The 27,473-nt window shown below is 31.5% G+C and overlaps 1 protein-coding gene and 1 long non-coding RNA gene across 9 annotated transcripts in view; one reads left to right on the top strand and one right to left on the bottom strand.

Moving 5' to 3' along the window:
* The window catches only part of LOC139426493 (uncharacterized), a 106,964-nt gene that overhangs the window by 39,000 nt on the left and 40,491 nt on the right, over window positions 1-27,473 (bottom strand). The gene's annotated exons all lie outside the window — the stretch shown is intronic.
* Window positions 1-27,473, top strand: part of LOC107453131 (alpha-tocopherol transfer protein-like) — a 70,494-nt gene that overhangs the window by 27,011 nt on the left and 16,010 nt on the right. Inside the window, exon 1 of one of the 8 annotated variants that reach the window (XM_016069826.4) lies at window positions 10,173-10,314. The exons of 5 other annotated variants lie outside the window; for them this stretch is intronic. In XM_016069826.4, coding sequence (XP_015925312.2) covers window positions 10,306-10,314 — 9 coding nt within the window. In that variant the 5' untranslated portion in view covers window positions 10,173-10,305. Of the gene's footprint in view, window positions 1-10,172; window positions 10,315-21,110; window positions 21,247-24,926; window positions 25,489-27,473 lie in introns of those variants that run through there. 2 more of the 8 variants (XM_016069822.4, XM_016069823.4) reach the window with 2 other exon arrangements.

Genomic DNA, 27,473 nt, shown 5'->3' with positions numbered 1-27,473 from the left:
TGGATGCTAATTTCTAATTTGAAATTGGATGCGGTTTTACTGCAATTTTTCCTACTTTTTTGCTTAAATAATGACTGTTCATCCACTGTCGTAGAAAAATTTATTTCTCTCGTGATCTTCATTTTATAAGCTTATGAACAATGTGATGCCAAACTTAATAAAAAAAAAGAGAATTACATAGCAAAATAAAGACAAAATTAGATGTTTCTAGAAATAAATCTTAACATTTGTATCGAAATTTTTTAAAATATAAAAGGCTGAAACGAGATAAAAACTGTCTTCAATTTGTTAACAAATACCACTGTTATATGATATAACAGTGCTATTTGTTAACAATTGCACTGTTAACAATTGAACTGTTATTGGCTAACAATTGCTCTGTTAACAATTGCGCTTGTTAACAATTGCACTGTTATATGATATAAACTTATCGTTAAACATTATTAACTAATAATTATTAATATTATTGAAAAATACTTCTGCATGGTTTCCAAAATGCATGGTTCAGTAAATATTGTTTTATTCAAGTAATAATAGTAGTAACTGTTAAGTACAAGTAAATGTAAATTAGTAGTAGCAGTAATTGCAAATTAGCAGTAGCAGTAATTGCAAATTAGAAGCAGTAGTAATTGTCAAGTAGTAGTAACTGTCAAGTATTAGTAGTAATTGTCAAGCAGTAGTAGTTGTAGTAATTATCAAGTAGTAGTAGTCAGTCAAGTTTTGTTTTCTCTTCAAGTGTAGTTTTTTTTTTTTTCATTTAAAACAAAAGTATTTGGGACAATTGCTCTTCTTTTGAGTTCATAAAATTTGTCCTACATTTCAAATGCATTTCATGTTAATCCTTCACTTTGAAATTTCGTTGTTGAGAAGTGCTGATAAAAATTACCAAGTTTCGCCTTTGCTTTTATTTTTCGTAGAACGAATACTTAAAATCTATCACGTGCCTTATGAAGAAAGAAAACGTTTCGCCACGTTTTTACCCCCTCTTTCATATTAGCACCGTCATCTGCATCACGTGCAATATTGTGTCAACAGGAAGTCAAAGTTCATTAAATTCAACTACACTTGTCGTAAAGTAAATAAATAAAGTATTAGTAACAGTTTCTTTATACTATACGTAATTCCTTTTTGATTCCTCAACTTGAATTTAATTATTATCCTGTTGCTAACTTTATGTCCATAACTCTGAATAAAATTATTGAACATTTTCACTAATGAACTTGCAATACAATCTTGTTAATTATTCAAGGATTAACAAAATAAAAGCATAATCTGTTCTTATAATTTAACGATTCTTAAAGGTTTAAATAGAACTAATCTACATGTTAGGACGAAGGTTTAATTTTATATTCAAAAAGCTTTTTCTTGCACAGGCTTTGAAATTTTTACAGAATTTTGGAAGCTTATGAAAATATTTCTGTCAGTGAATAAATTATAATTTAAATCGCCATATAAATCATTTAAACATATGTAAAAAGCGCCAGACTACGCTTTTTGCATTTTATATAGTTGAAGGTATATATATATATATACCTTCGTGTATATATATATATATAAAATGCAATTTTGCTATGAATTTCAAAGAGCCTCAGTGGCTCTGGGGATGGAGCAATGAGGTGTAGGTTCGAATTCCAGCGGTAACTGGTTGAAATGAATTCTGCTTGCGGCTCGTACCGGCCACAGCACTGATGTAAAATATCCTCAGTGGTAGGCGCATCATGGGTTAGAATCGCTTTTCAGTCGGTCTAACCATGGAAGGTTTTTCTTTTTCATGCAACGAAAATGAGGGGTATTTCCATCAAAAAAGTCCACTACCAAGGATAGTTAATCCCGATGCTTGATGCAGGAGTTGTCTTGTCTTCTGGGTAGGGTTCGAAATTTCAAGGATACGAAGTTGAACACTGATAGTTGTAAATTCAGAATTGAGTCTGCTGTTCAACGTCGGTTATAAAATTTAAAAGTTTCACCACGAGGAAAAAAATGAATTTAATGGAGTATTCATCCGCGCAGGAACTATTCCGGTTCGTCCTCCTACCTTCGGTCTTCGATCCAATACTCGATCCTTCTACCTCGGCTTTTCATGCTATCTCAGCTGTCGCAACCAACTGCCTCTACAGAAAGCATACATTTTACTACCACTTTAAATATAGAAATAAAATTTTACTCCAAATGCGTAAAAGTTGGCAGGTTAGCAAATGCTAAGGTTCCATTTATTTTAAATATAAGCTCTGTATGTTTCAATAAGTTCTACAAAAATTCACAGTCACTTAAAAAGAAAAGAATAACTCGCAGCAGCCGGTAGTGCAGTTAGGGCTCTGCATCAAAAACAATACTTGTATTTATATATTTGATTCCTTAACTTTCTCGCAATGGTGGTCACAATCGTTTTAAGTCAAATTTTTGTAAAAATACTATATTATAAATATAATTTCATTACACTTTTGAAGCATTAAAGGGAAAAATTCAGATTAATTTTACTTTATATAACAAAAGCAGATAAATATTGTATAAGCAGATAAATATTGTATAAATAGTGGTATTTACAGGAAATTCATTCTCTCTTTAAAATCAGAGCATCAAAGAATTGTTTCTACTACTAACGTTTTGTTTTTAATAGAAGTTAGCAGCATTGAACTAAACTTCAATAAAAGAAAGAAAAGTATTTTGTAAATTGAAAAACATTTTCTTAACAGTTAAACACTAAAATAATAAAAAAGGAACACCATACAATCAACATCAAAATTATTTACTATCAAAATTTTAATAAATTTTCATGTCTATATATACTATTCGAAACAATGAACTTATCTATATGTTTACACAGTAATGAGATCGAGATAATAAGTAGATTTTTTTTTTTGTCTTCCTTAGTTTTCACACAGCTGTTTCCACCATTGTTTTAGAAAATAGTACCTAAATGCGTAACCATCAAAGCTAACTTATTGATAATTTTGTTTGTTGTTTTACAAAAGTTCCGTAAAATCTAAATTTTGCAATGATTACAAGTAGATTTTACATTTTATAAAAGATTACAAAAAATTATATCGTCTGACTGTCTAATATGCGGTAATTTAACGGAACACTTTTATTTGAATATTTAGAGGGTTATTTAATTTTAGATTTAACATTTTACAATTCTTTTAATAAATTAAATTATTGATTAATAAATGAAATTAATTTCTTTCACTATTAGATACAAACAACTTAAACATATATATAAAATCTGTTAAATGTGCAGAGAAGTTTTTAAGTGCGATTACACACACTCAAAATCCAAAGACTTCATCTACTATGGATTCTCCGTAGTTTCAGAAAGTAGTTTTCCTAGTGGTAGCAAGGTAATGTATCTATATTGTAACAAATTAGATTTAAAAGGACTAGAGATACTTCTAAAAATGTAACTTTCAAATATATATATCTGCCATCCTGTGCCGTCGCTAAAAAAGATTTTACAAAGTGGTAATAAAACAACATTTAAAGTTGAAAATATTTTCCAAAAAATTAAACTTCTTAAATATTTAAGAGCTAAATATGTCAACAAATAGATCATATGTTTTCGTATTTTTTAATTATTCATTTGTCGCGGTAGGTTTAAAATATTTTTGAAACTTTAAATTTAATACGTCAAAAACCTATAATATTGCAGCAACCACTGAGAAATTATATATATATATATATATATATATATATATATATATATATATATATATATATATATATATATATATATATATATATATATATATATATATATATATATATATATATATATATATATATATATACCACCATCTATAACAATGGTTTCTCGCCCAGGAACAATGTTTTCATGGGGCACATTAGGATCCATAATCCGCATAGAACAATCCCTGACGTTCGTAGCTACTTGAACATAGTTCACCCATTCATGGCAACAGTTTTTCCTGCGGGGGATGGTGTTTACCAACAGGATAATGCACCACGTCATAAGGGTCGAATCGTCATGAATTGGTTCGAGGAACATTCCAGTGACTTTCAAATCATGTCTTGGCCCCCAAAATTCACCTGATCATAATACAAAAGAGCATTTGTGGTCCTACTTGGAAAACCAAATTCGTGTTGCCACGCTACCCCCTCGCAATGTGAGGGAATTGCAGGACCAGTTGGTGAGCACTTGGTACCAGATACCTCAGACTACCTATCAGCACCTTGTGGAATCAATGCCACGGCGGGTGCTAGCAGTTTTGAGGGCTAAAGGTGGTCCTACATGTTATTAGCAGGGTGGCCATAATGTAATGACTCTTCAGTATATATATATATATATATATTAAAAGACTAATTGAAATGCAATTGTAGTTAACATTATTTTTTAATTTTTTTCAATTGTCACAGTTTATACTCAATTTCTTTTCGATAGATTGCTCTTTTATATAAAATTAGTTTACTTGTACTAATGGTAGTTAAAATAATTCGCAGCAACTTAAAAAATAATTAAAAAAAAAATTTGCAGCAACTTAAAAAATAATTTAAAAAAAATAATTCGCAACAACCTAAAATAGTTGGAGTCTCCTAAAATTCAATAAATTGAGTTAACTAAAATTGTAGTTAGGCTACCAAAAAAGCTCGTAAAAAAGATTTGTAATTGCAGTAATAGATAAGCAGCCTTATGATTTCTTCAGCGAAATTTATTTCTAATAAGCAGACAGTAAGTAGCTGGGTGCTGTGATTGTTTTGATGGTGATACTTGGGATTTTTCATGCCATTTAATTGACAATTAAAAAGTGTAAGAAAACATCAGTCTCACTAGAAGGAATAATTTATGTAGCGTTGAATAGTTAGTTATACATTAAGTATTTATTAAGAATAATTTTGTATTTTTACCGGAATAAAAACTTACGTACGAAATAATTATTTAAATTTATTTTTGATCCTTTCATAAATGCCTATAGAAATTTTAAACATAAAGATATGGTGCCACATACTGTCATACTAGTTATTAGTGACGGAGTTAGAGCAATAGCATTTATATATTATATGATACTCAAGTTATGGCATGTGAAGTGCGTGAGGATGTAGTACAGCACGTAATGGGGTATTGGGATGAGCATTCTATCTTATTTGACGATGGGAATAATTTTAATATTTCTGCTGTCTACTATGCTAAAATGTCCAAGAACATTGTGTGATTTAGTGACTGTTGAACATGATTACTAAAATTCAATACATAAATAACTTTGGCAACATCTCTTGAAAATAGTTAAATTTCAAATACAAATGCTTTCGAGTGGGCCCAGCCAACGCCTCCCACAACTGAAAGCCTCCACACGGTTTTTGTTATAGGTAGTCCTATTAGACCACTATGAAGGTAAACCAGTTTACGAATGAGCCCTTTAATAGAAAATCTAGTAAAAATAAGAAAGTGGTAGCAAATCTATGTCTAAAAATTTGTTTAATTTATGAATATGATTGGTTTGTCTTATTTACTTGTCTACCACTACAGATTCAATTCTCAAATACATATGATAATATTCTCTCAGTCACTTTAGTACAACAACCATCAATATTTATTTTTGGAACGCTAATGGTATAATCGAAAAACAGCATGAACTAAAAAACTTTATAATAGAACACAATCCTGATATATTCATAATAACAGAAACTCATCTAAATGCAACCCAAAATCTTAAAATAGCCAACTATACAATCTACAGATGTGATAGAAGGTACAGAGGGGGCGGCGTAGCACTTCTAGCAAAAACCAACTTATTAACAACAGAATCTAACTCAAAAGATGATAATGGATATGAGCAAATTTCTATTTTATTAAGCTACAGAAACAAGAACATCAAAATCACAGGAATTTATAATTCTCCAAAAAATAAATTATCAGATAATGATATGGACCTCCTATTTCCAGCCACCCTAGATACAATAGTTGCAGGTGACTTTAATTCCAAACATCCAATATGGGGCTGCAACAACTTCAATCACAGTGGTTCAAAATTGAAAGATCTTATTAGCAAATATCAATTAACAGTATTTGCACCAACAACTCCAACTTACATTCCAAATCGGATTAACCATAGTCCGGACATACTAGACTTCGCAATAACAAACATGCATGTTCCTATGCTCGCCTGCGCTCATAACCATTTGTCATCAGATCATCTGCTAGTTCAACTGCTCGTTGGGGAAACCATAGAACAATCTGAGAAACCAAATTATAAAACTGACTGGAACCATTTTCAAAATACTCTTACAATCAATGGAACAGACCTACCATCCTTGGAAAACGAAACTGCAATAGAAAACTATATACAGCAAATCCAGAATGAAATAACAGATGCTTTTAAAAACGCTTCCACAGAAACCAAGTATATTACCCATCATTACAGATTACCACCTGAAATAAAGAATATAATAAGATTAAGGAACTCGCACAGGAAATGGTACCAAAGAACTTACGACCCAGCACACCTGGACGCAATGAAACAACTCAATAACCAGATTAAAAAACACAGTAAAAAATATAAAAAACAACTGTGGCAGGCAAAAATCGCCTCCTTCTGCACTACCAACAACTCTATATGGAAAATGGCCAAGAAACTGAAAACAACTCCTCAAATAGACAGACCAATAAATGGACCATCAGGCTCAGCTTACACAATATCAGAAAAAATCGAAATATTCGCAGATTCACTTCAAAATCAATTTTCACCAAATATCAACACTGACAAAAATCATCACAATATCATCACAGAAGAAGTTAATAATTTTCAAACTGAACACCTCATCCCAGAAACAATAAATTCAACCAATAATCAAGAAGTTAACTGCATCATACAAAAACTGAAAAACAATAAAGCTCCAGGTGAGGACGGGATAAAGAATAAGATGATAAAACTATTACCAAACAACTACATCTGCAAAATCACGCATATTTTTAATGTCTGCCTTGCGCATAATTACTACCCACAAATCTGGAAAAACGCATCAGTCATTCTATTTCTCAAGAAAAATAAGAACCCAAGCTGCCCTGAGAGTTATCGCCCAATCAGTCTACTTAACATACTTGGAAAAATATACGGAAAAATCATCTACAATAGAATAAAACCACTTCTTACAGCCCTCCCCGACGAACAGTATGGATTCCGACGAAAACTAGATACCACCAAACAGTTACTCCGAATAATAGACTATACTGGCAGAGCAATCATAAATAAAGAAACAATAGCCTTCCTGATGATCGACATATCCAAAGCATTTGATAAAGTATGGCACACTGGTACAATATATAAACTCATACAGCTGAATTTTCCACCCGGCATAATCAAACTCCTATCCTGCTACCTTTCTAATAGAACATTTCAATTCACCATTAAAAACAAAAATCCACAAAGAGAAACATCACAGCCGGAGTACCACAGGGCAGCATTCTGGGACCGATATTATACATATTATACACTTATGATTTTCCTATAAACAAAGCCGATTATAACAGCATAACAGCCTATTACGCAGACGATACCGGTATTATTATTAAATCCAGAAACCCAAATCATGCTCTTCAAAAACTACAAGACCATATAGACGAAATAGAAGACTGGTGCTTAAAATGGAAAACTGCAGTAAATGCTGGAAAATCACAAATATTAATTATTCAAAAAAGAAGAATTAAAATACTTCCACAACTTCAACCAAAAATGTTCAACATACCAATACCAATAGTTAAAAAAGCAAATTATCGTGGCCTTATAATTAATAGCAAACTCACCTGGAATGATCACATCAAAAGCACAATAGATAAAGCAAATGCAGCAATAATAGCCATACAACCATTAATATATAATCAGAATATGTCACTTAAACTAAAGAAGCTACTATATACAGCAATGATCCGCCCAATACTTACCTATGCCTCACCTGCCTGGACAACGATACCTCAACATCTACTGAAGAAATTAAACCAATGCCAAAACAAGATCCTTAGAAAAATAACCTGTGCAAGATGGTTCATCCGGAATACCAATATACATGCAGACCTCAAAATACCAACTCTATCACAGCATATATACAAGCTAAACGCAGATTTTTTTCGATAAAGCCATAGAATGTAAAACAGCAAATTTTAATGAAATCTTTAAATTTGAAAATTATATCAAAGATAAAAACTACAGACCAATAGCTGCACATTTCACCTCCGACGCCTCATATCATAACTATCAAAACAAATAATTTCATCAACCTTTCTGAAAATAACGTTTACTCATACTGATACAATTCTGAACAACTCCAAAATCAAACAAACACAGTTTAGAGCAAGTTGCTCAATTTATTTTTGATTCCTTTTTAGTTATTCAAGCAAAGAGCTTGAAACATTCATAAAAGCAACTCCATTGCCTGCTTACCTCATTGCTCAACCAAAACTGTTCAAAAATTCCAGATGAATGGGATAGGGGCCGCTTCGCGGCCCAGGTGCCCAGTAAAATCTAAACACTAGGACTAGGACTTTTGTACAGAAATTGGGTTCATGCGCGCAACCGGTTCGCTTCTTAAATAGTCTGCGCAGTCTACCTATAAGAAACTGCGTGGAAGCTTTTTGATGTAGAAGGTGATGGCCAAGCCGTGGACAACAGCTAGGCGGTGAAAAAGTTTGGTTAACATATTATTTAAAACTAATTAAGATGTTTGGATTGGAGGAGGGGTTGAAGAATTAGAATTTTTAAATACGGTTTTGCTGTGAATCCAGCTTGGTTACTATTAAAATCTATATGTTGTACAAGATAATTTTGAAATGTTACCTCACTGGAGGCTAAATGTGGCTTGTTTATATATCTTTCGTATTCATAAAATATTTAGAGCATTCATTAAGAACCTATGCAAAGGATAAACGTAAGGTTTTGTTTTTGATCCAAGAGAAATTAAGATTTTGGTTTAATTTGTTTTTTGCAGTGCAGTATAATTAAATTAACAAATCATCAATTTACTTTATAAGGTATTCTGACAGGGCTCCCATGGTCAGGAATTTTTTTTTTGAAGTGATAGCAAAAGTGATATATATCTAGATGTTTTTAGCTATCAATTTCGTTTGGGCCTTCAGTTAGGACCCGGGACAATTGTCCTTCTCTTTTCCCTCCTCCGCCTTTGAGTATGCCCTTAGCTACTCTACAAGTGGGGTCGAGATAGTCTGGTTGGTACGGCGCGGGACTAACGTTCGTGAGAACTGGAGTTCGAATCCAGCCGGCCGAAGACTCAACTGGTCACAAAGTCCTCCGCGTTCCCGAAACAAATTATACCTCTGGTTGTGCTGAATTGAAGATTGATCGTTCTCTGGTTAAGGTCGAAATTACGATTTGTGGATGAATGAACGTATGTAAGAATGAATCTGCCCCATGAATGGGTGTAACGTATGGGTGTGGCAGATGTCGAATTCTTGTCCATAGATGGCCCCACTAGAAAACAAGAAACGCAGCACCTCTAGCCCTAATGACCGATGACAACAACAACAACTTTACTAGTAAATTTATGCATAATTTTCTTAAATTGTCATACGAAATAAAAATGCCTGCTAATTATGACTGAAATTCTAGCATTTCTAAATTTCCCATAGAGTTAACAAGTGAACCCAATCGGAACATATGTTCTCGGTTTGTGGGTTAAAGCAGGTAATGTTTGATTTTTTATAGAAAAGAATAATTTATAAAAAAAAGTAGTACATCTATGAATTTTCGAGAATGATACATGGCATACAACCAAACAATGGTTAAATCAGACGGTCTCTAGGAAAAACAGCTTAACTCCAACAGCTAAAGCCTATGCAGCTAAAAGAAAAAATATTTCCATAGATAGAGTACAAAAGTTTTTCAATGTTTGAACCCAACCCCTGTAAATGTGGTTATTTCAATTAATAGCACGCATTGTTGGCCACTATCATTGTAAATCAAATTTTTTTAAATCAAAAATAAAATTGAAAATCATAAAATTCTTTATCACTCCAAATAGAAAAAAAAAATTTAAGCGCATAAGTTGACATTTACGAAAATTAATTTCTGTATTTTTAATTAATTTAGAGACAGACGAGCTCTTGCTAAATCAGTTTTAGTAATTTCATATGACAGAAAGTAAAAAAGGAGATATTATGTGATGAATTGCAGTAGGTGTAAAATAAGACTTAAAGTTCATAGTGTCTTTTTAAAGGGAGGCTAATTACCAAGTATTCAAAACTATCATCCTCGTCGTCGGTAAGGTTATAATAACTTTTCCTGCTGTGAGAATTTGTTTCCTTAAAATCGCTCTTTCTTCGGTTTGGCACCTACGGAAAACTTCATGATGCAGGTATTTATAACAATCACAAAATGTTCTAATTTGCAGATTTGCATATATAATTCCTTTTAATATTTTAAAAACACCGTTTTAAAAATTTCTTTTGATTATTAATGACTACCTTTAAAGCTTATAAACAATAAACGAGACGTAAAGCTTAATTGCTTGTATGATTTATTGGTAAACATATTTTATCAAAATAAAATAATGAATTTTTAGAATTTGCTTTATATATATATATATATATATATATATATATATATATATATATATATATATATATATATATATATATATATATATATATATATATATATATATATATATATATATATATATATATATATATATATATATATATATATATATATGTATATATATATATATATATATATATGTATATATATATATATATATATATATATATATATATATATATATATATATATATATATATATATATATATATATATATATATATATATATTTCCCCGTTTAAATATTTTGGTCGACCATTGTACAAAACGTAATCTGAGACTGTGGAGTTAGCAATTATAATTATATCGAGGTACTATCTATAGCTTTAAATTAAAGAAAATTACTTACAATATAAGGTTAAATGCAATGTTATAATTTTTTTTAAGTAGGATTTTACTGTGTTGGTCTCGAATAACAGCGACTCTACACTCATTTTACATCTGCTTAGTGAATGCAAGTTTTTAGAGCTTTCTTTATTTGCTTTCATAAAAATATCGAGTAGAAAGTTACAAATTTGAGACAGGCAGCAATTGTGATCGTAGACTTCAAATTCTGATTAAAAATGACTTACTTGAGCTATATGCTGTTTATAAAATAGAAATTGCGTAACAATAAAAACCATTAAATTTTTTTTATAGTTTTATTTTCTTAAGCAACGCGTTATTTGATTAATCACTTTTCATTTTGAAAAATGTTAAGACAAACCAAATCGCTACATTGCGGACGTTCATGTGGTAACCTCAATTCTCTTGGATATTCCTCATTAATGTTTTTGATTAATTTTTGCCCACAAAAAGATGATATGTACTATATTATGGTGTACCCGAATGTTTTGATTTTGAAAAGTAACCACTCTGTATGTTTCTTAAAAATAGAGCATATTCCCAAAATGAGTTAAATTTGAAAAAGAATAAATCAGTAGAAAGACTTCTACAATAGGACATAATTTTTGTGTGAATTTTCTCGTGAGTGTTCTTTCATTGTATTTTTTACTTTATAAGTCAATTTTTTAAAAATAATTTTGAATTAAGCATTGTTTTTTTTTCTTAAAATATTCTTTCAAAAAAGTTTTTCTTTTGTATTTTTATCATTGATTTCCCTATTTTTATTCAAGAATGTGACTTTTTTTAATTTAAATAAACAGAAGATATTTATAGCTGTTTTAGATAAAACTTTTATTAAAATGAGATGATTGATGCTAGGAAAATTGAAGTGCAAATTAGATAAGAGAAGCTTAAAGTTCAGTAAATCGTACGTTTTTTCTGTGTGTATTAATAGACAAAGCAGAAAACCATAGCAAAAATAAAATAAGAGCACAAATAAAAGTAAGGCTGTATTCATCACTTAGTTTTATGCATTATTTATTGACTGACAGGTATTCTCCTTTCTTAAGAGATTTTATAACCGTCGTTGAATGAATACCAATGTTCAACTTCATAACCTTGTAATTTTGAATCAAATCCGGGAAGCAAGGGAGCTTCTGGATCAAGTATTGGGAAGAATTTTGCTTTAACGGATAACTTTTTTTGAGGGAACCAATCCGCAATTGCTTTACATGAAATAGAAATCTTAAAACACCCCTTCCCCACAGTTAGCTTTACACAAAGGGACTTGCTTGAAGACTCTATATTATGATCCGTTTATCTCAGAGGACATTTTACGTTAGCACTGTGGTCACCTCATTAGGAGGCGAGGGCTCTGTCCCCAGAAATGTCAATAGTGCTAACTCTAAAAAATTTACCTCGAAATATAAGCCACTCTTAGTTCCAGCCTTTTCCATAATGGTAACAATCCTCCAAGTTCTTCGACTTTTAGACTTCCCTGAATATTTAAAATGGTTATAAACTTCATGCTTTTAACATTTGATTTATAATGATTTTGATCATAATGACTTTTTAAAAATTCAAGAATATATACCTAAAAAACCCAGGTTGTGATTGACAAGATAGACCCAAGGTAGTCATGATAGGTAGTACATGGATCACGTTTGGAAAATCAAACTTGTCCTTTGAAAAATTCAACACGTCTTATATGAACCTTTAAATTATTTTAGTGCAAAGGCACGGGGAAAATAATTTAGAGCTAAATTTATCGAACCAAAATTGTATAATTACCTATAAAATTTGCACCTACTAGAAAAATGATAAGTTTCAACTTATGATCTTCTGCATTTATTTATTTTATGTATTAGTGCACCTACTTGTCAACTCCTCCAGATTTTTCAGGAAAATTTTAAATTAATATTTATCGTGGCAGCGAAATTTATACATTCACACTTCATCTTTAATAGATTAAATGCAGTTTTAAATTATTTTGCCTACTTTTTCATTTAAATCTATATGTAATGTGTCCAAGTTATAATGAAACTCCAAATTACAATCTCATTTTGAAAGGCATTGTTCTACTATTAGGAAAAAACTTTTTGAAAAACGTAAAAGTTTGAGGGAATGTATATATATGCTGGCTTGAGCGCTTAATTACATAAATACGGTGAACAAGCCTTTATCTGATCGAATAATAGCATAATGACAAATCAGGGCTGTTTAAAACCTGGGAAAGGGAACAAAACTCATTGTAAAACCATTTCATTTCTATCTTACTTCCGCAAGGAATAAAAGTCCGTAAATACTAAGATTTTCCAGTTAATATAATACCAGTTATTTTCCAATTAGAAAGGTTCCAATCCTGGTGGACTCTCACATCACTTCTTACATGAGAAAGCCTCCACTCGGGATTTTACAAGTAGTTTGCACGGATTATTTAAAAAGTGAACCAGTTGTGCGTATGAACCCAAATTCTATTTTAATAGTAGTTGAGAGAAATTTATCATACATATTTGAGAATTGTATCTGTAGTGGTTGATATGTAATAAGACAAACCAATCATATTCAGGGGTGAAAGCGAGACGGAAAAGAGGAAAGACTGGTAGTAAAACCATTTCAGTTATAGCTAGTTTTGGGGAGGAGTTTACTTATTCTTTTTTTATATTTTTCAACAATATCTACTTTATCTTGGAAAAGAAGCAGTTTTATATATATGCCTGAATTATAAGAGAAATCTTGATAGTTACGGATATTTCATTTTTTTCGAAAAAAATGCTGGAATGAAATGTTTTACGTACCAGGTTTTTCTCTTTTCCGTCTTGCTATATAAGAACTTTCACCCATGATCATATTCATAAATTAAAAAAATTTTTAGACATATATTTGTTACCACTTGCTAATTTTTAATAGATTTTCTCTTAAATGGCTCTTTTACATTCGTTTAAATTCATAGTGGTCTGATCAGACTACCTATAAAAAACCGTGTTTATGCTTTCAGCTATATGAGGCGTTGACTCTCACTGATTTATTGGATCTGACATAACTTAAAGAGATAAAATAACGACATGGCTAGACCAGGGGTGAAAGCGAGACGGAAAAGAGGAAAGGCTGGTAGTAAAATCATTTCAGTTATAGCTAGTTTTGGGGAGGAGTTTACTTATTCTTTTTTTAAATTTTTCAAAAATATCTACTTTATCTTGGAAAAGAAGCAGTTTTATATATATGCCAGAATTATAAAAGAAATCTTGATAGTTACAGATATTTCATTTTTTTCGAAAAAAAGGCTGTAATGAAATGTTTTACGTCCCAGGTTTTTCTCTTTTCCGTCTTGCTATATAAGGGCTTTCACCCATGGGTTAGACCAACGCTTTCTATAGCTGAAAGCCTCCACTCGGTTTTTTGGAGGTAGTCCGATGAGACCACAGTAAAGGTAAACAAGTTTGCGAAAGCATTTAACACAAAATCTAGTAAAAATAAGATAATGGTAACAAATATATGTTTAAAAAATTGGTTAATTTTTGAATAAGATTGGTTTATTTTATTTACTTGACAACCACTACAGATTAAATTTCAAAATATGTGTGATAAATTTCTCTCAATTACTTTTAAAAAAGAATTTGAATTCATGAGCACAACTGGTTCACTTTTTAAATAGTATGCGCAGACTATTTACAAAAAATCGTGTGGAGGCTTTCTAATGTAAGAGGTGATGGCTAGACATATAAAGTAGTATATGGACGGCTCAAACAATGTATAAAAAAATAATGCACGGCTGGTGGACCCCGCTATTTTTAAATTGAGGAAACAATTCGTTTCATTCCTTATAATTTTTAATAGGTCTTTGTAGCTCAGATTCTTTATCTCTCTCAGAAACAAACTTGATAGTAAAATGTTTTTATACTAAAAGTTTCTTTCACCCTTTTTTTCTTCTTTTACTGCAACAATAGTTTTACCCTTTACCGGGGCACAATTTCGCCGGGATTTGAACCCGCTATCTTCATTCTCTGGAACTTTTGTAGGGCGATATCGATTGTCTCCTTAACCATTACCTCCTACATCAAAAAGCCTCCACACGGTCTTTTACAAGCAGTCCGCGCAGACTGTTCAAAAAGTGAACCAGTTGTGCGCATGAACCCAAAACCTTTTATAAAAGTAATTGAGAGAAATTTATCGTATATATTTGAGAATTGAATCTGTAGTGGTTGACAAGTGAATAATTCAAACCAATAATATTCATAAATAAAACAAATTTTTAGTCATATATTTACTACCGCTTTCTTATTTTAACTAAATTTTGTATTAAATGACTCGTTCGGAAAGTGGATATTCTTCACAGTGGTCTGATCGGACTACCTATAAAAAACCGTGTGGAGGCTTTCAGTTATAGGAGGCGTTGCCTTAACCTCTTGGGGACGGGTGACTCAGAAAAGCATTCGTACAAAATCAGAATCAAGTTGTAATTAAATAAAAAACGGTAACTTCAAAGCAGTCGTTGCTAATTTCACAGACTTACTTCGCTTTTACTTTAATTATTGTTAGTTTAATCATATATATAATCAATTTTAATTCAAAGTATAACTAAATAGTTCTATTTTGAACAAAGTATTGGTGAATTAAATAAATCAAACAATTATAACTCCGCAAACAAATAAACCAGGGCTTTTTTTTTTTTTTCTTTCCTCCAAGCCTTGGGCATGTACCTAGGTTATGAAAAACCCTTAACCATATAGCCCAAGACTTGGCCACTAATCCAGCTCCACTCGAGCCTACATAACAGGATATTTAAAAAAAAATATGTATATATTTTTCTTTACTTAAAGTGTGGAATTTAAGAAGAAATAAGACCCAAAAAAAATGCATGTGAAATGGGAAATTAGTAAAAAGAAATGAATAAAATAAATTAATAAGAAAGAAAGAGAAAAAAAAATATAGCGTTAAAAAAACTAATAGAGATGAAAGTATTACTAGATATAGAGAAATCTTAATAAACAAATATATATATATATGTCTTTTTAGTAGGGATGTGTATAGACTTGATTGGATTGACGTAGCTTTTTTAGATCGTGCAAGTAAGTTGGGCAGGTAGGTGAGGAGGCTCTGTGATTACAGTCCAGATTTAAATTGGAGTCTTGGTTGGATGAGTGACAGTTTATGCAGAATTCTTCTTTTTCTGTGCAATTTTCGATACTATGACCTTTGTATCCGCACTTCTCACAATAACAGTATGACTCAATACATGTGTTTTGGTGATGACCTATTGTCTGGCATTTTCTGCACCTTAATAAAACCAGTCTTTTTTTAATTGTGCAACGTTGTAGACCAGCGTAGAAATAATTAAGATTCGAAAGCTTGATGGAGAGTTTTCTGTTGACTCTTATGATGATGTGTCTCTTAGAATTATCTCTTTTATGTGGGATTTCTTTGGTCAGTTTGATGATATCATAGGCAGGGTTGAAATTGCCATTGATTTTTATCAAGTTAATAATCTCAGTTTCTGTGAATGTGACAGGTGTGTTAAGAAGAATTAGAGAGAACAGCTTTACGTCTTTGTCGTGATATTGGATGCCTGTCTTTTGTAAGGTTGAGAGGACCGTTTCCTTATGTTGATTGTTATGAAACTTTAGTTCTAGCATCTTGCTGCTTCTATAGACTTTTTTCACGGGCAGTTTAGGTTCTTCCTGAATCAGCCTTTCCACAATATCAGTTGTGGAGCAGTCTTCTTGTGATTTTACTATTATTGGTTTTGGTGGTATTATTACTCGTGGAACATCAACATTGATAGAAGTGGTATTTTCTAATTTTTCGAGTCTTGCGTCGATGGTCTTTAGATTCTCTTCAATTTGATTTAGTGGGTTTGAGGAGTGAACATTTAATGAAAAGTCATCAAGTTTTATTCGCATATAGTCAATTTTCTTGTCCAAAGATGTTTGGAAGTTTCTAGAATTTATCAAGTCATGAGTTTCTTGTTCCGAAGTTATCTTCCTTATTTGTTGAATTGCATTGATACAAGCAGATCGTGGTTCTTGCGGAAGGAATATTTTCTCATGATTGCTGTAGTTGACGTTTTTCTCTATTATACGTAGAAGGCGTTCTATATCCGTTTTAGTCTGTGACATGATGGAGGTATTTTTGTTGGTGGAAGTTGGAGTATCACTGATGATGTAGTCGTTGGTTACCGGAGAAGTATGTTCATAGACAGAAGTGAGATCAACGATTACTGAAGGTGATGTATTAGTATCAGGACATTGTATGGTTTTATTATCTTTTCGATGAGAATTTTTTGATCTGGAAGGATTTTCTGTGAGTGAGATATTACAGTCAACTCTTTGAAAGTTTTGTGTAACTCTGCGTTGGGATCTTGCTGATCTTGCAGGATTTTGAAAATTGTCTGTAACTTGTGAATTAGCCATGAAAGAAGGTAGTCAATATGTAAGCAGAAAGGGTAAATAGAGCTCTTTAAAAACGTTAGTTAATGTAAAAATACAAATTAAAAAGAGTGGCAATGGTAAGTCAAAGCCTGGCCCCTGAGAATACCCAGAGTAGAAGTTAATTGAGAACCGATGCTCCATTGATAAGGTATGTCACCGCCAGAGAAAAGAGGTGTGGGAGGATAAATGCGTATTAGATGTGCTGAAAACCTAATAGAATGCAGGAGAAATGAAGGCGGCTCTAGTCAGAGTGAGGAAACTTAATTGGTTGAAGCAGAATGATCATTCATTAATGGATACACTGGCGATGGCATACAAGTACTAAAAGTTGCCTAATAAAAATTTAACTAGAAACATATGTGATAATTTAAGACAGTTAACTATATATCAAATTTAGTGCTAAAAAGATAAGGTGCAACAGTAGATAACAACTGGTACTAGGCCGGTAAAAGTTGTATCAATAAATGTACTAATAAAGAGAGGATAGGCCATCGCTATGTTAACAAACAATTTCTAAGTGCTTAAAAATGGTGAGAGTAAACAAACCGAAGTATTAATAAGTACTACTGTTGATGAGTTGACCTGGGTATTCCATTGGTTGGTAGTATCCAAAAACTTCTGGTAGGCTGATGCAAAATATTGCTAGATGACCTTAAGCTATATATGAGTATGTAAATCTAACTTGAGCTTTGTTAATTTAGAAAAAACATTGCAAAAATGCAAAGAAAAATCAAAATAAAGCACTCGGAGACAATATTGACAATAATATAATGATACATAATTAAAAAAAACACTTAAAGATAAATAAAATGGCCTTAATCTATGTAAAAAGAAAAAAAAGTGAACTAAGACAACAAATGTATGATAGAATCAATATAATAACGGTTTGTAAACAATGACTCTGGTATTAACTTAAAAACAGCATGGAATAGGAAAAGCTATTAAAATGAATAATGTCGATTATAAATTTAATTGATTAAAGAATTATGAATATGGTGTGATTTAAAGCACTTAACTGTGTTTGCGATCATAGAAATTGTTTACATTTTGTTATGGGGAATAGAACACCATTAACATGGGAAAGTGATGTCTCTTTGAAATTTAATATAAAATCAAAGGATGGATGAAAAATTAAAAACAGGGTGGCGGACAATTGAAAACATTTGGGGGAACAACATATAAAAAATTTAGATAGAAATAAAAACGCTAAGATAAAAATTTGAGTGTCCAAAGTCAGAGTTTACGAAATACTATTTTTAACATAGCGATAGCCTATACCTAGGAGCGTAAAAAAATTTAAAGATACTGATAATTAGAGTACCAGACCACTGGAAAATGAAAAGTTTATATATTTGAATAGAGAATCGCATGGAGGATTGAAATGAAATGCTTTAAATTTGAAAAGAGTTGATAAGTTAATGAAAATTTAAGCCAAAGATAGCAATGATTACCACTTGCAGTGAATGACATGTTAAAATGGCGATCTGACACTCTAAGCCTAAATCAATGGAACAGCGGAAATCTAAAACTTGAAAACGGAAAAGGGGGCCTCCCAGAGGCCGGAAAAGACTCACCAGGGATGCCTTGGGGTGTTACATGCTGTTGTTATTAAGAATTGGGTAGAACAAATAGATATTTAACGCTTTTATTAGCGATTTTTTGGAGCTCCGAATAGAGATGTTGCTTGTGTGGGAACTAGATCCCATCTTCCTTAAAATAAACCAGGGCTCGAAAAACAGCCCGTCCGCCCGTCCTCGGCGGTCAAAAATTCCCTGCGGACAACGAATTTCTCGAATCCGACGTCCGCGCGGACGGCCATTTTCCCGTTAATGTTCGTGATACATTTTCAATTTTTGTTATCTTACAAGAGTCTAGCGCCTCTAACTTCCAAAATGACGCTCTAATCTAGAAATACAGCGACATACTGTGCTTGGAGGAATTGATGTTTTCTCTGTCTGGGAGTACTGCATCGGTTGAAAGGAGCTTTTCGACAATGAACTTACAAAAAAAAAAAAAAAAAAAAAAAAAAAAAAAAACACATTACGTACTGGTCTTAAACAAGAAGCGTTAAGCGCAATTATGAACATCTACCTAAATGGAAAATCTCTTTCAGATTTCTGTGCAGAGACCTCTGTAAATCATTGGCTTGATTGTGAAACTGGCAAACGTCATATTTGATTCATTTAACTAGGTTACTATTAGCAACCTAGTATTTCTTTTATTATTGTATGATGTAATCCTAGTAACTACTAATTCATTGTGCAATTTATATAGATGTTTGAAATAAATAAGAGAAAATTATATTTTTATTTATTTAGAAGCTACGGGTTAGTTTCAAAGGAGGACGGGTACATTGTTGGATAAGCCGTCCTCGGGGACGGGTAAAATTTCTGAGTTATTTCGAGCCCTGAAATAAACTGCTAAAAAAAATACTTTGATTACAAGTTTTATATTTTTACCTGATTGATGCGGTTTTATGCTGTCACATATTTGTGACAGTCGGCGCGAAAGGGTTAAAAGCAGTACAAGTTGCCATCTTGGACAATAATCTTTTTTTTATTTATTTAATATTAGTCAACTGATTATTAATTATTGAACATTATTATTATTTTTGTAAATTTCCATCATTTTTTTTTCTTCTTCTTTTAGTTGTGTGTGAGGGCATTCCATTCTTTCAGTCAGTTTCTTTGTTTTTTTTTCTAGTAAGAGTTGGTTCAGTTGCCTTTCATCGAATTTAACTGGATGGCCTGAACGAGGTGCGTCTTTAAGGGCAAAATCTCCTTTTAAAAGTAGCTCGCAGAGAATTTGTTACCAGTTTAATTATATGAGAAAAATATTCGGTAAAAAGCCAGAAAATTTTTTTACAAATTCCTTTGTACACTTGACATTCAAATCCCGAGAGCATACCTGCTAACTTTCACCCTTTCTGAGAAATGGATTTTCAGAGTGGTTGTAAAACAATAAACGAAAAACAATCTGACTCATAAATATATTTATATTTTGATCCCATTGATACTCGCTTCCGCAAGATTTATTGTGCTTTTATATATTTATTTTAATTATTTATATGTAGTGGTGGTCAAATTCATTTATAAATATTGTCATAATTCAAAAAGCTAATTGGAATAACATGAGTATTGCTACCACTTTAAATATGAAAATAAAATCTTCCGGAAAATCCGGAAGAGTTGGCAGGTATGCTATCGGAAAAATTCACCTCTGACACTCTCTCTTTATACAACGCTGTAGTCTAGAGCAACTTCTACCGGCCTTTGAAATTTAAGAAAGGCTGCTAACCTCCTACGTTAATTGTAAAAATTTATTCTAATGTTGGTAAAGTTAATGTTTTAATGTAATTTTAGTCCTTCAAAATTTTATTTCATACGACACATAATTTCTTATATTAAAGCAAAAAAAAAAAAAAAAAAAAAAAAAAAATGCATTTCAATTTTGAAATTCATATGATCTGCGTTTCTCATCCAAAAAGGTGTTAAAATTTAAGTTTCTATCACTAGATGCATAATTATAAGGTGCAGGGACATTTCGAACTGAAATGGTAACAAATAGTTGATATTAGCTATTTAGTTCAATAACATATTGTACCACTTTTTGCACCACTTCAATATAAAAAGTCGGGATAAAACGGGCTAATACCAACAACAAGCCAGTAGATCAATAAAGTTTTGAGAGAACCACATGTAAACGGCATATGTTATGATAAGTGTTCAGCGATATCAAATCTAAGCATGAAAATGAGATCGCAACCTTGAAACGAAACTGATAAATTGATAATCGGTTCATTTTTTTTTCGTCGAAAAAATGCATGAAAATGATAAATTAAAAAACATCGTTCTTGAAAGTAGGTCAGATGTTTTCATAAGTCCTTCTTTCATTGTTTAATACAGAAGCATCAAATGGAGAAACTTCGAAACCGAGTAAGCTGAAATATTTATTATTTTCGGACAAATTTTCATCAATGAAATTATTCCTTATTAAAATAGAGTAGCTATAAAGAATTATTGAAAAAAAATATGAAGTTTCACTTTTTTTTTACGACTAAATATTTTAAATTTGAATCACACATCAAAATAGCCCTTACTTCACCGTGTATCAATATTTTGATAAATTATATATTCCTGTTGTACGACAATAGAAGTATGCAGACGTAAATTATTAAAAATTATATATTTCGTAGCTGGTCATCTGTGTGTTAAATATATAATTTTAATTCAAATGTTAATTTCTTTCCGTATTGTCTATTCAAATTTTTTATTTATCTACTCCTGCATCTGTAAGAATCATCACTTCAACGGAGTTTATATTTATATTTTAAATATCCGAAATCTCTAGACTTAAAATGTATGCTATATGTAAGTTTTGTATTACTTATATTTAAAAGTATATATAACTTTGGATTGGTGTTTTTGTGATTCGAATATAATTTGTTCTTTTGACCTCTTATTTTAACCCCTTAACGCACAGATTTTTTTGAAAAAAACCAGCCAAAAAAAAAAATAATCAATTTTTTAAATGTAAAAAAACACACTTTAGGACATTGTCTTTTCTTTTGGTGGACAATTTTGATACACTGCGATTTTGTTCCATGGAAAAAGGCTATATTCAGAGATGCCAACAGCTCGAGACACGCCAAAATAATAAAAAATACTGTAAATAACTACAAAGTAAATTTTGCAAATATTTGACTATTTTCGCTTGCTTTTTAAAATGTATAGCATGACCTAAGTGCTTGGAACTTGAACTGGCGTTGCATACAGAGTGCCTGTCCGCGAAGCCGACAATTGACTCTTTCACTGTTATTATGTCCGAGGGCGCCTGTTATGTTGACAATGAGTTGATAGGCGAGCGAAAACTCAGAAGCGGAAGTTACAATTCAGTTTGTACTGGATGTGATAGTCCTAATATACAGTGTGTGTGTGTGGGGGGGTGTATATAATTCCCGTTTCAAGAGATCACCTTTGGTCCTTTCTCCGGTTTGAAGAAGGAGTACAGATTTGTTTACAGACATAAGCATACCTGCCAACTTTCACTCTTTTCGAAAATGGATTTTCAGAGTGGTTGTAAAACGATAAACAATCTGACTAAAAAATATATTTATATTTTGATCCCGTTGAAATTCGCTTGCGCAAGGATTATTATGCTTTTATATACATACCCTCCAACTTATGAGGATTTTGAAAATAATTCTTTCTAATGGTAGCGAACCAAAGTAGAAATTTTTAAAGCAAATGGATCTCTCATAAAACTTTTATCAGAACTTAAGAATCTAGCCATATGGCCTGCACTTTTATAAGTAATAGTGGACAAGTTACGCTAAAATTAATTTTTTTTTTAAATATTAAGACATTATTTTGCTACCGTCTGAAAAGAGGATTTCTGAAACTACGGAAATTCCGTAGCAGTTGGAGGGTATGTATAGATTTGATGTAATTATTTATATATAGTGGTGATCAAAATCATTTATAATTATCATCATAATTCAAAAAGTTAATTGGAATAACCTGAGTATGAATACCACTTTCAATATGACAATAAAATCTTTGGGAATATCTAGAAGAGTTGGCAGATAACCATAAGTACTCTAAAGTGGTAAATTATATAAAACTACGAATTATTTAGAACGAGTGGTGGAAAAAAATCTACTAAATTTACTTTATTAAACCAAGAATCACAATTGATAAACTACCCCTTTACAATATATATCTGCCGTCCAGAGCAAATTGGCATCTCTGTATACTATTTTATTCTTGAATAAATAAGTGTTATAGCTTACTATCTTATGTAAATGATAAATATCAATAAAACGATTTTTTTTCTTAGTTCTCACATTGTTACTTTCAATTCTCGATTATATTCAAGTGTGAAAAATTATAGCAGCATAAAATACAACACCGTTCGAATTATCTCGAGTGTGCGCAGTTTGACCTGTTTAGAGCGCTCGGATTAACTCGAGCTCTCAAGGGGTTAAAAGGTTACATTTTTAGTGGTTCATATATTATTGACAAAAATTAACGGGACTACTTATGTTTCATCACTCTTAAATGTTAATTATTACTACGCTATCACTTTAATCCCTTAATGGTCTCATGATTTTGAAGAAAACGGACATAATAATATCTATTATTTTTAATTCAAAAACATTACAGAAAACTAAGTAAATGTATAATTTGTCTATTCATTTTTCACTTTTGGGTATACCGCAAATATAAATTTTTGATGACTGCTGACACATAGTTTAACACGTTTACGCCTGGGTGACCCACCGGTGGGTTACGCTAGATTGTCTCATCTTGGCAGTGCACCGGAGTAAAAACTGCTAACAATAAATTTCATTTTTTAGTTTTTTTCCGAGAATAATATCAATTCATATTTACCAATTGTTTTTAACGGATGCAATTTTTATATTGAATTGTTTATGAATCGCCGTGATATATTTCCTTACAGTAAATTGTTATTGTTGAGAATAGATTAACTCCTCCCGAATATTATCTAATATTGAAATAGTTCTTCTACCAGTATTTGCACGTTTCCCCGGCGTGAGCGTGTTAAAACAATCTATTTCTTAGGCTCGAAGGCTTGCTTATTTCTAAATTTATAAACCAGATATCAGCACCAGACTATTATTAATGTACTTAGAGATAATTAATTTATTTTAACACGCTCACGCCGGGGAAACGTGAAAATACTGGTAGAAGAACTATTTCAATATTAGATAATATTCGGGAGGAGTTAATCTATTCTTAGCAATAGCAATTCACTGTAAGGAAATTTATCACGACAATGAAGAAATTCAATATAAAAATTGCATCCGTTAAAAACAATTGGTAGTTATGGATTTTTATTATTCCCGGAAAAAACTAAAAAATGAAATTTATTGTTACCAGTTTTTACTCCGGTGCGCTGCCAAGATGAGACAATCTATCGTAACCCACCGCCCGTAAGCCCGACGTGAACCTGTTAATCTATTTTTGGCGAGTTACTTTTAAATACTCCAACCCGGAAATATCTCGTATATATATATATATATATATATATATATATATATATATATATATATATATATATATATATATATATATATATATATATATATATATATATATATATATATATATATATATATATATATATATATACACACCCTCCAACTTAAGAGGATTTTGAAAATATATCTTTCTAGTGGTAGCGAACCAAAGTAGAAAATTTTAAAGCAAATGGATCTCTCATAAAACTTTTATCAGAACTTAAGAATCTAGCCATATGGCGTGCACTTTTATAACTAATAGTGGACAAATTACGCTAAAATAATTTTTTATTTAAATATTAAGACATTAATTTTGCTACCGTATGAAAAGAAGATTTCTGAAACTACGGAAATTCCGTAGCAGTTGGAGGGTATGTATATATATATATATATATATATATATATCCTTTTAGGAAACCATGTAGAGTTGTTTTGTTGTAGGAAGCGATGAATTTACTCGAATTATTAAAAAAAGGTGATTTGAAAAAAAATTTATTATCTTTGTGTATAATCATGTGGTATTCTGTCTTGCCATTGCCAAATTCAGATAAAATGTGAAAAAAGACACCTTAATATACCATTATTGTTTTCAATCCTGATATTTACCTTTAAATACATTCTTTCATAAACTAAAAAAAATGTTATCGTTAATAGCATGTAATCTATTTGATACCTGAACAATTAAAGTGACTAAAACAATTATAGATTTTGGATAAGAAACTTTTTTTTATCAAATATGCTACCATGTGATTGGGATACGATGTATAGGTCTGCCAACTTCCACGAAATTTTTTTAATCTCTTTTTATAGAGTCGCAGGCGTGTAGAACTAAAGCATTTAAAAAATTTGGTAATTTTGCTTACAATTTAGGAGCGATTGTCCGTCAATATCATATTGAAGCACCGTTTTATATGAACTTCTGCATCGTTTAAATGCAGTGGTTTGGAAATGCAATTGAAATTTAAAACATTCATTAAGGCATTAACTTAGCTACCACTAGAATAAATTTTCCCAAGAAACGCAGACTTGGAAAAGTTGTTCCTGGAGTTGTTCGTCATTTTCATATTAAAACAGGTCATAATATCTCTGATGCTGGAAAATTTTTAAAAGCTACTGAGATCTGATGGATTACAATGTAAGAATTTCTTCTCTTTTTCCAATATATTCATAACGCGTAAATGCTTGCAGAAAAATAGTAATTCGGGATAGCAGTGTTGGTAATTTCAAATTTTGCTTAGCGTAAATGTGGATGAATACAAGAGAACAATTAATTATAAATTTTGTCAATATAGTTCGAATTATTCCTTACATTCTCTCGCCCCCTGCCTAGTACGAGAAGCAACAGACATTTTCAGCATTCAAAATATTTGCTATGTGTGCACGTTAGGCCTCATTCAATTGGTTAGAATTCATCTGCAGAGTATCACGAGAGTATCATATCTGTTTTTTTCCGTTGAAACATGAAAATTTTCTATTAGTACTTCCAAGTTTCAATTCGATATGCAATGTTCACTGCGGTTATATTTTTACCAAGTCAAACCAGAAAATATTTAGATTTTTAACAATGCCCTTAAATTTTTATACATTTTGAATCAAAAAGCAAAATGTTTTAAGAACATAAATATAAAACTGATTTTCGTTTAACTGATTAAAACTGATATTTTTGAAATTTAACAATTAGGTGACCGGGACCTTTGTAAACTATCATGCCTATTTTCATATAAGATTATTTTCAATTTTCAAAGGTATTTTCAGGTTTAATTTAAACCTTATTTTTAATTATGTGGATTTTATTTAGATTAAGATGCCGACCGGACTGTCAAGGGGTTCAGGGAGTTGACATTACATCAAAAAGGTCCTGGGTTCGAATCACGGACAAGGCATGGAAGTTCTCGCATTCTCTGTGCTATCTGTCCTTACAGTGGGAGCGTCGTTGCCCCACCTAATATGGTGCCTCTGAAAGAGTGATCAACAAATCTGCCCAACTGATACCTAAATGACTAGAGTCAATCGGGTGGGCATTATGGAAAAAAAAATTTAGATTAAGATTTTCTTGCATGATCCGTATGCATGATTACTTTTCATACACATGCATTTTTTAATTGTTATTTAGCACTTTTGAGTTCAACAATCCTCCTTAACCCGTTTTATCCCGACATTTTATGTTGAAGTGGTGCAAAAAGTGGCTTTATGAAAAAAGTGGTATAATATGTTATTCAACTAAATGGCTAATATCAATTGTTTTTTACCATTGCATTTCGAAATGTCCCTTCACCTTATAAGATCTAGTAATAGAAACTTAAATCAATATTAAATTATGGCGAAAGGGAATCTCTAAATTCTCCTAGATAAAAGACAAAACTGAAACAATTGTCCTACCACAATATATGTTTTTGTAAAAGGAAACTGTCCTATAAATATGACGCTGGGCACTAACAGGTTAAACAATCCTTCCTTTGAGTTTAAGAAATTCAGGGGAATTTTCAAATGACTAAGCATTTTCTTTATAAAATACAAATATAATATTTTTTAAATAGAGTAATGGGTGTTTGACTTGCGCGTGACCACATTGACAACATAACGGGATGAAATCTTGCAACTAGAAAAAAAGTTTTTCCTAATACAACTACACTAGTTTTATTGGGCACCTGGGAAGCGAAGCGACCCCTATCCCATTCATCTGGAATTTTAGCACTGTATTGATTGATCATTGAGGTAAGCAGGCAGTGGAGTTGTTGCTTTTATGAATGTCTCAAGCACTTTGCTCGAATAACTAAAAAAGAATCAAAAAATAAAATGAGCAGCTTTCTCTAAACTGTGTTAGTTTGATTTTGGAGTTGTTCAGAGTTATATCAGCCTGAGGAAACGCTATTTTAAGGCAGGTTGATGAAATTATTTGTTTTGATAGTTATGATATGAGGCGTCGGATGTGAAATGTGCTGCTATTGTTCTGTAGCATTTATTTTTGCTATAATTTTCAAATTTAAAGATTTCATTAAAATTTGCTGTTTTACATTCTATGGCTTTATCGAAAAAATTTGCGTTCAGCTCGTATATATGCTGTGATAGAGTTGGTATTTTGAGGTCCGTATGTATATTGGTATTCCGGATGAACCATCT

Source organism: Parasteatoda tepidariorum, chromosome 5 (assembly GCF_982258835.1).
Source record: "Parasteatoda tepidariorum strain Cologne lab strain chromosome 5, Ptep-v5.0, whole genome shotgun sequence".
NCBI lineage: Eukaryota > Metazoa > Arthropoda > Arachnida > Araneae > Theridiidae > Parasteatoda > Parasteatoda tepidariorum.
The sequence above is the reverse complement of the archived record's forward strand: the minus strand, read 5'-3'. Positions and strand labels throughout refer to the sequence as shown.